General features: G+C 37.5%; 1 protein-coding gene across 3 annotated transcripts in view; it reads right to left on the bottom strand.

Annotated features, from left to right (window-relative positions):
• The window catches only part of LOC126235665 (ATP-binding cassette sub-family C member 4-like), a 359,166-nt gene that overhangs the window by 86,304 nt on the left and 258,726 nt on the right, over positions 1-14,136 (bottom strand). For all 3 annotated transcript variants that reach the window (XM_049944386.1, XM_049944385.1, XM_049944387.1), the window contains 2 exons: positions 4,887-5,083; positions 1,853-2,328 (listed from right to left, as the gene is read on the bottom strand). In XM_049944386.1, the coding sequence (XP_049800343.1) occupies positions 1,853-2,328; positions 4,887-5,083 (673 nt within the window). The remainder of the gene's footprint in view (positions 1-1,852; positions 2,329-4,886; positions 5,084-14,136) is intronic.

The raw sequence follows: 14,136 nt of genomic DNA, 5'->3' as shown, positions 1-14,136 counted from the left end.
TTATTAAAACCATATTACTTCACATTGTTTATAATGCAGGATCACAATCTTAAGAATACAGGGGTAGATTCCTTGCCCATGTCATTATCTAGCACTTCATCTTTAATTATCTTAACAAGAAGACTTCATAAGTAGCAATGCCTATGTGCAGATGACTACCTAAAATGGACCAGTCCTTCTTCAACTAGTTACAGGGATTGTGGCTTGGATCATCACAGAACCTCCCACTGCTTCATAACCTATGGGCTTAGCAAACCACATATTCCAACAAACAGCCATTACTTAGTAAAACAAACTTTAAAAAGTGTCAACTGATGTTATTTCTATCAACAGCAATATTTCAACATATGGTAGAAGTTGAGAAATGATAAACTGAGGCATCAGATCAGGTGAGCAACTGCACTACAGATTTATCAATCTTTATATTGTCTTCAGTAGATGACCTTATACTCCTAGATATGTACACTGTCAGCAGTGAGCCTTCCATTGCAAAACATTTATACAAAATCAATGAATGTTTTACACCTAGCTCACCCAGTTGCTAGTCTGAAACTTTCCCTTATGAATTTTCCATTTAATCTCTTCTGATGTAGCTGTCTGTTATATAGGCATTTTGTACCATGCAGATCTGCATCAACCTGCCATAAACAGATAAGAGTTAGTGCCTGTCTGTTTGGCTGAAACATCACTGTTATGCTGCCTTGTTTCCTATGGCCACCAATATTAATCAGTTGTTCATTTTTAAGAAATAGCACTCTGTCCAGCAACACTGCAACCCTGGCCTAGACGGTGACAGCACTAACTCTCCCTGGGGCTGACAATCTGCTAACTCTACTCAGTTCAAGGTCAGGCTATGTTGCCTTCCCTTGGACATGGATTTGCTGCACCATGAATGCTACTCGATGGTGGAACTTTCTTTTTTTCTAACTACATCTCTGTTAGGTATTAACCAACCATGGATGATATCTTCTGTGCATTTGTCAACAGATGTATATGTGAGGTTCTTCTCTGCATCATTCTGAGGGTAGGCTGTTTGTGGCACTCAAAATTAGAGTGAGTTAGTCAGCCCTATTTTTGATATTAGAAGTGTAATTATTTGAATGTATTTTCTTCCTAAGGACCTAATTACCGGCCAATAATTTTGCTGCGTCATATTTTTCTCATTTCCACTTCAGGATCATTCTCTAAATGTGCCTAAAGAGCACACACAAATGCTCCTACCCTTTTTGTACAAAATATCATCATATTAATCTTTTGGTTTCAGGAAAGAAGTGCTCCTGATTTCATTCCTTTCAGTGAACCCACATTCTGAAGAGCCCACATCATAGTCTATTACTCATTATCCATTGGCAACATACCAAATGTTTTTCTCCATTACCAAAGACTGTGTATGTTACAAAAGATATACAAATTTGTGAGGAAGTATGTAATTTTACAGAACAATTGTATGTAAATATAGTGGTTCTAAAAATAAGAATGAGAAACAATATTCTCAAAAAATTGCATCTAGAAATAAATTATGTTTTGTTGCACTATGTCCTATTCTTGCTAGGAATGTAACTGAGGAGGACAAACCAAAACTGGATGTAATAACTCTAAGTGCCCTTGACAAGTACTATCTAAGAAGAAATCAATAATTGAAATCACTACTTAGAGTGACTCCTCACTCAGTCTACGAAGCTTTGTTAGTGCTCTTTTTAACCATTTACTAAGGTTTGAAATAATTGTTGCTGGGTGACTGTACACTGTCTGACAGTGGTTCTTACTATGCAGTGTGTCAGTAACATAATAATAATAACAATAATAATAGTCAGGAAACACTACAACACACTAATTTATTTATTTTACATACCTGAGGGATTTGTGTCAAAAAATCTCATTGCTCCTTTAAGTATAGCATTGAATATTCTGTTATGGAGACCTTGAGAGGAATTCATTGTGACTTTAAAGAAAACAAAGGATCTGTATGTTGTAATTATGATGCTTCCAGCAATGCACACTGTATATATTATAATGTATTCATCTCTTGTGAAGGATTCTTGAGCTGTAATGTTGCTTTCATTTGGGTAACTGATATTAACGTCTTCACTATTAATATAAATTTCAGGCTTCTCATTTCCTGGAATATTTCTTTCCTTCACTGTTTCAGGTGCATACAGAGTGTCATTCAGTGGTATGGAATCAGTGGTGTCATTATATTCTGTTGTCGCTGAATATCCTGAAGTAGAATTAACTGACAGAAATCTGTCAGTACTATTAACAATTTTTGGCAGTTCAAATGACAATTTTTGATTCATTCTGTCCATTCTCAGCTGTTCCTGATTTGTCCTGTAAAATAAATGTTTATTAAACTATAACTGTAGTGTAATCTGAGTTGTATCATACAATTATTTCAAGTGATATAGCAAAATGGCCATTAAATAAACTTATATTTTGGACAATGCTATAGCCCTGTACTAAAATTCCTTAATGTGATCAGCAAAACTTTCCTAAAATGTTACTGAGAAGAAGGCTATTATCGTCCCCAGCTTCACTACAAAACTTGAGCTTTGCCCTAGTGGTAGCTCACACACAATTGAAGTAGTGGAATGAGTGCCATCACATTCACTTACATGGCATACCATTCAAAGAAGTAACCAATAAAGCACTCTTTAGGTTCCAAAGCTTGGGATTTGACTCCACTCCTTTTGTGTATGCTTGCTACCTCCACTTTACATTTGCTGATACTCCAATAATACAACATTAACTTGTAACTGTCAAGGTGCATGCGCTCAATATCAGAGACTTCCAGGTGACTAAGATATGTTTATTTCAATGCACCAGTGCGACCAAACTCATTCCTTCAGCAAAACATCTTCTTATTTACAACTTTGAAGCATTTATGGATGGATGGTTTGATGGTTAGAGGTTTCGGGATCAGTCTAATGATTTTTTCCTTCCTTTTTATGTACCAATCTTGTTTAACAGAGAGTTGCATATGTGAAAATCAAAACTGTACTGTCATTCAGCCTCACTGTTAATTCTGCATCCTCTCATAGCACGTTTGGTGAGCTTATTTGAGGGTTGGAAAAACACATGGCCATGTCACATTAAATGATAGTTAACTACTGTAACGTTCAGTTTCATGAATACTTTTAACATACAGCTTTTAGTGAAACTACCAAAACTTGGGAACAAAATCCAGAGTTCCACAAAACACATACATTCCAATTACAACTAAAATTTAGCTGACACCAATAATGAACTTAAATTTATTTATTTGTTTTGATTTTTAATGACATATAGATAATTTATAATATTACTTGAAAATACAGCTCTTCGGCTGCACCGAAGAGCTGTATTTTCAAGTAATATTATAAATTTCGTCTATGGTTGCTGCATTATCGGCCATGTTCAAAATTGACATATAGATAAGTTGGCAACAGTTGCCTTATTTGAGTAAGTTTAATCATTGACTTAAATGGCAGCAGAAGCTGCCATGTTTTGCTTCATAGCTGAGGGAACCATGCCAAAAATGTGGCCCAAGTAGCAGGAAATAAATGGACATTATTAACACTTAACCAGAATACAACAAAACAATCATTCAGAGTTCAATACACTCTATTGCACTAGAAGACTTCTTACAAGGGCAATGAAAGTGTGGCTGTATTGGTGGGGAGCAGCAGGCCTTGAGGGAAACCCAGCAGAGGGGTCCCAGTAAGGTGGAGGCTCGTAACAGTTGGAGGTAGACGTGCCTGCTGCTGAGAGGTGGCTCCTTGGAGGGACCACTGACATGGCCAGCAGAGGAAAGAGCGATGGTGAGTTGCACAGAGGTGCAGGTGTGGCCAGTGTTGAGCCAAGCTTAGAGGACTTTGACAAGGCACGGTGTGACAGTTCGTACACAACTCGGATTGTGGGCATCGGTGGCCGATATGGAGAAAAGTGAAGATATGGGATTGGTAACTGAAGCGGCTAGCTCGGACAGGATGTCAAGTGAAGACTTAGATGCAGCTTCGAGCATACGACAGTGCTGGCCAACTGGAGCTCCGATTGAGGAACTGGCAATTGCAGTCGGCACCACGGCTTGAGGCAACTTCTGCTGAGAACTGGATCTGGTCAGTCAGACGGTATCCTTTCTAGTCGCCTGGCAGAAGAATACTTCTGCAAAATTGGCAGGCACATAATCAGCAGAAGGATAATTGGTGACTGTGTTGGCACTGCTAATTGTGGCGCCTCTAGAGGCAAAACTGGTACCACATATTACTGTGATGGCTGCAGGAGATGCAGTTGTTGCCAAACATGGTATGTTTATGCGTGTGGTTATACTGTTTAGCCTGAATCCGTGAGGTGGTGTCACCAGCAATCTGGAGAGATTGTAGCCTGCAATACATGTCTGTGTTTCATACCAGTGGATCACATGGGATACTATTGATATATAGAAAAAGGGTGAGAAGGAGAGTAGATCAAAAGAATAATTTCCAGATGTAAGCATTTATGAAACTTGTTTGTCAAGGAAAAGAAAAGAGAAATATTTATTGTACAGATACAGGTAATTAATCTCTGAAATTATGAACAAGTTATTAGGGTAAGTAGACAGGAAATATTACTTGAAAATTTAAATGTAGTGTATCATTATTAGTTCTTTACTGCCTATGAATAAAACAAAAATTTAGCTTTTTAACAGTGATGGATTTAAAAGTAATTAAAATTCTATTGAGTTTCATGATGTTAATGGCAGTAACAATTGTAATTAGGAATTATGTACTCCTTCACACATTTGTTGCTGATTGACAGCTTCCCTTTAAGGCAGGAGAGACTGAAAACAAGAATAGTTTCATGCTGCTTAAACTCCTTTACAGGATGCAAAGACTTACTAACATCTGAACTGACAGTATAATTATACTCACCAGTATGTAACCCAAAAATCAGCACTGTTTGACGCTGCCTGCCCAACTATGAGGACAAGAAGAAGCCATCCAAGTAGCCAATAACTTGAGCCAGCTGTTATGTATTCTTTGTAGAGAGCTTTGTTCAATTTTCCTCTTTCTATCATCTCAGCACTTTCATCAGGCTCATCTCCATCTTGATCTTCATGAACGGAAGTCTGCAATTTTCAGTTTTCAAATTATTTTTTTAGGGGCAGGAAATAACTAATCTTAAAAAGAAACTTCCCATGGAGAAACTACCTAAGCCATTTCAGTTATATTTATATAGCACAAATTTTGTTAAAAATGTAAATTCTAATTTCTTATTTTCAAATATTATTAATATATACTATTCACCTTCTAGGTTTTTTAAATGTTTCACTCCAGGTATGTAGCATATGGATTGATAAATTATGATTTACCTTTTAAGTAGTCAGTATGCATTCTACAGAGTAAAATACGGCTTTTTGATATGACACAGTTACTTAGAATAATACTACTACATATTTTTTTTCTGCTTTTGGTTGGAAATTTTCATTATGATGATCTCTTCTAGTAACTTTTGATATGGATGTGTGTATTCCTTTTTTTGTGTGTGTGTGTGTGTAAGAGAAAGTGGTGAGGAGGGGGATTATGAGTAATCATCTTCATACTCAGAATGAGATTTTCACTCTGCAGCGGAGTGTGCGCTGATATGAAACTTCCTGGCAGATTAAAACTGTGTGCAAGACCGAGACTCGAACTCGGGACCTTTGCCTTTCGCGGGCAAGTGCTCTACCAACTGAGCTACCTAAGCACGACTCACGATCCATCCTCACAGCTTTACTTCTGCCAGTACCTCGTCTCCTACCTTCCAGCTATTTTGCTGACTTGGACAAATCCTATTATCCGGAAGGGCTCAACAAATTGGTAGAGCACTTGCCCGCAATAGGCAAAGGTCCTGAGTTCAAGTCTCGGTATGGTACACAGTTTTAATCTACCAGGAAGTTGCATATCAGCGCACACTCCGCTGCAGAGTGAAAATCTCATTCTGGAAACATACCCCAGGCTGTGGCTAAGCCATGTCTCCGCATATCCTTTCTTTCAGGAGTGCTAGTTCTGCAAGGTTCGCAGGAGAGCTTCTGTAAAGTTTGGAAGGTAGGAGACGAGGTACTGGCAGAAGTAAGGCTGTGATGACTGGGCGTGAGTCGTGCTTGGGTAGCTCAGTTGGTAGAGCACTTGCCCGTGAAAGGCAAAGCTCCCGAGTTCGAGTCTTGGTCCGGCACACAGTTTTAATCTGCTAGGAAGTTTCATATCAGCGCACACTCCGCTGCAGAGTGAAAATCTCATTCTGGAAACATCCCCCAGGCTGTGGCTAAGCCATGTCTCCACATATCCTTTCTTTCAGGAGTGCTAGTTCTGCAAGGTTCGCAGGAGAGCTTCTGTAAAGTTTGGAAGGTAGGAGACGAGGTACTGGCAGAAGTAAGGCTTTGAGGACGGGGCGTGAGTCGTGCTTGGGTAGCTCAGTTGGTAGAGCACTTGCCTGCGAAAGGCAAAGGTTCCGAGTTCGAGTCTCAGTCCGGCACACAGTTTTAATCTGCCAGGAAGTTTCATATCTTCATACTGCTACTAACCACATGTTGAATGGTTTATTTTGAACACCTACATTCCAGCACACACTCTTTACCTGCTTGTTGCTTTTATGTTTATTTCTCCATTTAATCAAGGAGAAAAATACGTCTGTCACAACAAATGTGACTTTACTTTGCTCCATTGTTATGTGAGCATGGTAAAGCAGTCATTTTGGGGATGCCATAAATAACCCTCTCTTCTGTCATTCCAATGACACATATGTAAGTCAATTTTATGAATGAATCGGTACCACTGCACAACAAATCACTATTCCACCTGTAGTCTATTGGATCGTAAAATGATAAAAGTTGCAGGCAAATCAGAGTGTAAACTGGTCACTTCATAAAACTCCCAGTAAAGTCACTAGCAGGAAACTAACACAAAACAAGAACTCTCTTCTTTTACACACTAGGAAAACTGCATACTACTCTTGGAAACAACAAAGGATATTTCAGAGTAGAAAGTAAACTGTTAAAAAATTATATGGTCATTCTCCATAATGATGAAATTCTAAGCACTGTCCATTGAAACAAGAGCAGAAAATATTATTTTTACAGAAGAGGCATTAATCAGCTCTTGAACTCAAGTTCATGCCAAAATGCATACTCTTTTGCAATTAGGAAACATTATTGGTCAAACATGTACTGCTCTTCTGTCATAGAAGAATATGATCACCACTTTATGGCGAAGAAGTGTTATTATGAAACTGAACTTCTGGTACCGCACGCCGCAGAATTTGAATCTGCGCCAGACGTCATGGACGTCGAAGACCCATAGAGGTCTCTGCACCATTGCGCCTTAAGCTGTGGCGGCGCGCTCTTCCTGGCCCGCTTTTAGTGTGGGGGTGCCACAGTGGAACACGTGGTCCCAGCGGCCAATAGCGGCACCCCGGATAGCGTACTTAAATGCTGGCCACTCGCTCAGCCAGTCAGTCTAATCTCACTTACATCGGTTTACACCTCGCTTTGCGCTAGACTGCTTACTTCCTGGTTCGTGTACGAGTTTGTTTCCTTGTGACTCTGTTGTTTGGTCTTGTTGTATTCATTCCATCCTACGTTGGTCATGTCCATCCTCTTCCGTTGTGTTGTTGTTCACGGGCCTCTCCGCGGGTCCCGCTGCGCCTTCCGTCATTGCTACCCCGCGACCGTCCTGGTCGCAGTTACATCAGAACTCTTTTTCTTTTTTATATTTGCCTGTATGTCATGAATGGTAGTGTAACAGTTCAACTATCTATGGCTCCAGCATGGTACACTGACAACTAAGATTAATGTCCAATAATGGAAGGAATGTTAGTAATGAACTCAATATAAAATTTTAGTGTTGAGTAGTTGACAGGAGCATAATTTAATAGTTACCTGTTAATATAATATAAATCAATACCATTTATTTATTTATTTATTTTTATTTAATTATTCACTTTTCCTGTATTTTGAATGGTAAAAGAGATCCTATGGGTGAAGGAGACATAACAGGGTACATCGAAGTCGCATTTACCTATACCATTTCTTCTCTTTCTCTGCATAGAATAAGTTCTTTGACCTGAAAGCCTGATATACTTTAGCCTTTGAATATTTTTCCTCTGTAGGGGAAGCCATAAATGACAAACATAAAAACATGCACTACAGTTTTAAAGGTAATACATGTGACCATAGTATATATCTAGCCCCCACAAACTGTGCAGAAATAATGGGCATCATTAGCTCTTTAAAACCCTCTAATTCAGCTGGGCATGATGGCCTAAATACTAATGTTTTAAAAGCCTGTAGCCAAAATGTCTCTGTACCTCTGTCTGCAGCAGTCAACAATATAATAGAATCAGGCACCTTTCCAGACAGACTAAAATTAGCAAAGGTAACACCCATTTTTAAGAAAGGTGACAACAACAAAATAGAAAACTACAGACCAGTCTCAATCCTTCCTGTCTTTTCCAAAATAGTTGAGAAAGTTATATACAACAGGATTATAAACTTTCTTAACAAACACAACCTGATGTTTGAAAATCAAAATGGATTCCTAAAAGGTAAATCAACTAGCACTGCAGCTGCTCAACTAATTGAAGAGGTATTAGGGGGTATCGAAAGCAAGGAACATGTGGCAGGTGTATACCTAGACCTGGAAAAAGTCTTTGATTGTGTGAACGTTGACATTCTATTAGACAAGCTATGGAACATTGGCATTAGAGGCGCTGCTTATGACCTAATAAAGTGTTATATGAGCAATAGAAAACAGTTTGTTCTACTTAAAATGGGAAGTGGTGTCTACAAATCAGAGATCACTTGCATAAAATATGGCGTGCCCCAGGGCTCGGTGTTGGGCCCCCTTCTGTTCTTGATCGATGTAAATGATATTAAATACTGTACTATAAATTCCAAAATTGTTCTGTATGCCGATGACACGTCCACTGTGTGTAAAAAGGAATCGTGTAATGAACTAGAGGCTGAATGTAATAATGCGACAAAAGAAATTGTTCATTTTTTTAATGAAAGCCACTTAAATGTAAGCACCAGTAAAACATGTATGATGGAGTTCAACAAAAGTAGTTTGAATAATGAAATTAAATTATACATTGGCAATGAATTGGTGTAGAAAGAGTCTAGTGCAAAATTCCTTGACCTAAAAATCCAAAGCAACCTGAAATGGGACACACATATTGACTCCCTAGTAACTAAGTAGTCAAAAAATATATTTGCCATCAGTACTATTAGCAAGTTCTGTAAAGACACTTCAGTCCCAAAGACTGCATACCATGCTCTTTTCTCCTCTCACTTGAACTATGGTATTGAAATTTGGGGGGAGGCAACAACCAAAGCTAATCTAGATAAACTACTCATTCTTCAAAAAAGGGGTTTGAGAATAATCTGTGGAGCACAATACAGGGAATGTTGTTGCAACTTGTTCCCCCCCCCCCCCCCAAAAAAAGGGGGGGGGTGTTAAGTATTATAAACACATACATTCTAAAAGCCATAATCTAGATAAGCTACTCATTCTTCAAAAAGGGGTGTGAGAATAATGTGTAGAGCAAAATATAGGGAATCTTGTTGCAACTTGTTTCCAAAAGCAGATGTGTTAACTGTTATAAACACATACATTCTAAAAGCCATATTGCTTGTGAAAAGACTGCACCCAAACACTTATTCAGATTTCCACCAGTACAATACTAGAAATAAAGAAAGATTTTACATTGGCAGCCACAGAACAGCACTTTACGAAAAGGGGCCTCAGTATGCAGGTATAAAATTAGCTAATGCACTGCCTAGAGCAGTCATGGCTCTTCCTACAATTAAACTGAAACATCAGCTTAAGAAATGTTTAGTAAAACACCATTTCTACACGTTAGAAGAGTACCATACTTATATGAAGAACAACAAATGCTTTGTGAAATTACGTGAATAGAAATAAGTAAACACCTTATTGTAATTTTGTTGTAAGTTAATGACGTATTCAGAAGAATGTCTTGTGTATTGTACAAATAACTTTAATCATTACTGTTTCTTTGTACATGTGCAGTGTACCATTCGATGTTGAATAAAGCTATTGGTATTATTATTATTATTATTATTATTATACAGGACCATCAAATTCCTTTACTATCTTTATTTGGCTTAAATTGTTTATTAAACTTTGTATAAAGCAACAACCAATGAATAAAATTTAAATCTGCATTTGATGATGTAGAACTATTACAGCAATATATTTTAGCCCATTGTTGCTGTAGTTTATGATGATGACTCAATTTCCTGACTGGAATTTTAGCACCTGCTGTGAGTTCAGCAAAACTCATTCTGGCTTTGTTGATGAAGACGAGTAGTCACATATTGCTTATCTTTGTCCCAGAAGGACTTGAAGATGTTGAAACTGCATAACTGTCACTATCAAGTTTGCAGTCTCCAACTTGCAGTTTCTACACTAATAGTCAGTTGCCAGAATGGATAAGTTGGCCAACAATTTGAAAGTCTTTCCTGGTTTAACCAAGCTTCAGATTTTATATAACTCAAGGTGATGAACATGTCACCATTAACAACAATATTGTGCAACACTACAACATAAGTAAACTTAACAAAAACACTTTTATATTCCAATATATCCAAATAGAATCTGTCTCTCCAGTGTGTAAGTACCGAATCAGGTGCACTTAGTCAAGATTCAGCGTAATGTTTACATTTTAAGTCCCCTCTGGACGTGACCAATGAAGACCACATTTATGCTAAATAAAAAACTGATGTTGATGATTTTCATTTAAAAATTCTGATTGTATGTAATGATCAACAGCTGTCAAAATACAGTACATCATTCTTATTTTTAACAGTGTTTGTTTGGAAACTTTGATGACCAGATGTTATTTTAACATTTACTTTTCACTGAAAGTGACTTTCAAAGTTTTATATGTTACTTCAGTGTTATAAAAATCCAAATAGGATGCTAGTATCAATATTTGTGAAAATTAAGTGTGTTTTTGAATTTTGATTTAAGATGCATTTTAAATATTTTATGCTTAGATTACAGACCAACGTAACACACTTGACAAAATTTATAGTGCATTATGAACACGCCATTCTCTAAATTTTCTTCTGTAATGGCTTAGGTGGCATTTTGGTTTCTTGTACAAGTTGAGGTCATTATCAAAGCATATCAAGTGTTACCTACATTTCAATTGCTTCTCAGTCCCTTTTTTTTTTTTTTTTTTTTTAGATTCTTGCATTTTGCAAACATGGCTATAATTACAGTTTGTTAATCATCCTTTTTTTCTTTATTAATCATGGAAATATAAGTTGAACATTATAAAATTATGCAAATATAATGGTCAATGATATTATACCACTGATTATCATTTAACTAGCTTCGTGTCTGCTGCTTTGCTTATGTAGACTGTGTAGTCTGCACAGACTTTAATCAAATTTTTATGTTGTTCACAAATTGCAACCCCTTCTCAACTGTTCATGTTGATTAAGGCCATAGATGCTTGGTCTTTTCTGAACGTACTTCTGGCCAAAAAGCGATTCTAATTGCTCGAGTCCCAGGTTTTTGTTAATCAAGTCTTTTGCAGTCTTGTGGTGATATTTCTGTAGAAACTCTCTTCCCCTAACACATATTTCTGTATATGCAACAGAAAAGTAAAATACTAGTTTTCGTAGATTTAGCTTCAAATTTTATTTAATATAATGAAATATTTTCTTAAAAATTTTGAACCTCAATTTCACCTCCTTATGGTCTGAAATGCCAAACACATATTCTTTTATTTCTAACAGAGATGCCAATACTAATTTTCATAGATTTAACTTCTAAAATATTTTCATAATGAAATATTTTCATAAAACTTTTAATTCCCTATTTCACACCCTTAGGGGATTGAATTAAAAAAAAAAACACTGAAATGAATATTTTTTTAAATTTCTAACAGAGAAGTCGAATATGAATTTTCATAGATGTAGCTTTAAAAATGCTTTAGTAGTTCTTCAATAGTGGTTTATGTTCAAAAAAAATTTCACCCACTATTTTACCAACGTAGTGGCTGAATTTCCAAAAATACTGAAAATATATTTTTTTTATTTTTGACTGAGAAATAAAATACCAATTTCTGTAGTTCTACCTACAAAACTGTCTTAATAGTGACATAGTCTCAAAAAATCTTTTGTCCCCTATTTCATCCTCTAGGGAGTGGAATTTTGAACAGTCCCTTCTGAAATGATGCCTACAGTATAAGACCAACACCCTCTACAAATTTCAAGTTTAAATCCTCAGTGGTTTGGGCTGGAGAATAATGAGTCAGCGAACGTAGGTCTAGCTTCAAAATTGCTGTAACAGCGATATATTTTTGAAGAAGTTTACATCCCCTGTGGCTGTTTGCTGATGATGCTGTGGTGTATGGGAAGAAGTCACCATTGAGTGACTGTAGGAGATGTAATGAAACAGGCTGTATTGGGTCATGTGAAGTACCCAATACAACAGGTTTCATAGCACGCGATACGTGCTAAAACGGAATGTGGCAGTGAATAAGGTCACTTAGTGCAACAGTGTGAAATAACTGTAACAAAAATGTTAAACTCAAACAATGGAAAATCCAGGATGGAGTGTAACAATACCAGAGAAGGAAAGCTGCTACTCACCATATAGCGGAGATGCTGAGTCGCAATAGGCACAACAGAAAGATTCACACAATTATAGCTTTCGGCCATTAAGGCCTTGTCAGCAGTAGGCACACATTCACACATGCACACACACACACTCACATAAATGCAACTTGCACTCACACCAGCAGTCTCAGAGAGCTGAGACCACACTGCGAACAGCAGCACCAGTGCACGATGTGAGTGGCGACTGGGTAGGGGTAAGGAGGAGCCTTTCCTGTGCATGGCAGTGGTTTCAGCAATGTCCTGCAACCAAGGCAGATGTGAAGATTTACAGTACATTTCCAAAATAAACCCCAATAGATTCTCTGCTTTTTTCCTCATACAACCCTTACTGAGTTGCATAAAGGGGCCATTGCAGAAAGCGGCCATTGCAACACACTGGAATGCAGTTTGTGGTACCTACTTGTATCATAAAGTAAACAAGTCTGCAGTATACATGGCCATGTCCATACACAGTTTCTGAAAGGACACCCCTTACTGGTGCTGCACAACTTCATTATAACAGTGCTCTATTGTTTGTCTGTCACCAAAGATGACCTATAATGACATTCAGTTTTATAACTGCAGAGTGATTATAGTAGCCTCTGAAAAACATTGTTTTGCAGTATCACAGGTCTGTACATCTTTGTTTCATCTGTGGACCCAAATGCATCACTTGAAAATGAAAAATGCCATTCACTGCTCTACAAGAGAAAAGAAGAATGAGAAATTTCAATGTTAAAAATTTCTCCACTGCAGGGATGGAGACCTCCCCAAACTCCATGGAGTGCAGCACAGCGCATAGTGTAGTTATGGAAATATGAATTCAGCAGTTCAGCTTTCCTGGCTGCACAGTAATGTGTAATCTTTCTTAGTTCAGCCTTGGGCTGTTAAAGAGTGAGTTGTACTGGCCAAATTGATGTTGTTTAGGGAGGTTTCCCACATTCACCATCTTTAGCAGTGGCTTAAGTTATGCTTCATCCTAACCCCAAAAGTGTAAATTTCAAAACAGATTTCATAATACGTTAATTAATCCAGATAGACAGTCACCTAAGATGGAAAGAACAAAGTGATCAACTGGTCAAGAAACTTAGCTCACCATGCTTTGCACTAAGAGCTCTCCATCAGTTAGTAGACAGAGAAATAATGTTGTTGTCATATTTTGCATATTTCCATTCTATTCTCTCCTATGGCATAATCTTATGGGGAAATGCTGCTGGTGTTGAAAAAGTCTTCAGAATACAAAAACGAGCAGTGAGGCTAATATGTGGGGTCCTAATGAGACATCTTGCAGAGGTCTCTTCAAATCTCTCAGGATACTTACCATCACAGGTCAGTATATATACTCACTGGTGTTATTTGTAGTCAACAACAGGGAATTACTTCAGAAAAATTATGAGATCCACAACCATGAAAAATTTTCACCAAGGCTCTGCAACTCTCACTAAAGTACATAGGGGAGTTACTGATTCAGGTATAAAGGTCTTCAATAAGCTCCCCATCAATATAAAAAA

This window comes from Schistocerca nitens, chromosome 2 (genome assembly GCF_023898315.1).
Source record: "Schistocerca nitens isolate TAMUIC-IGC-003100 chromosome 2, iqSchNite1.1, whole genome shotgun sequence".
Taxonomy (NCBI): Eukaryota; Metazoa; Arthropoda; class Insecta; order Orthoptera; family Acrididae; genus Schistocerca; species Schistocerca nitens.
Note: the sequence above shows the minus strand (reverse complement) of the source record. Positions and strands in the feature narration are given on the sequence as shown.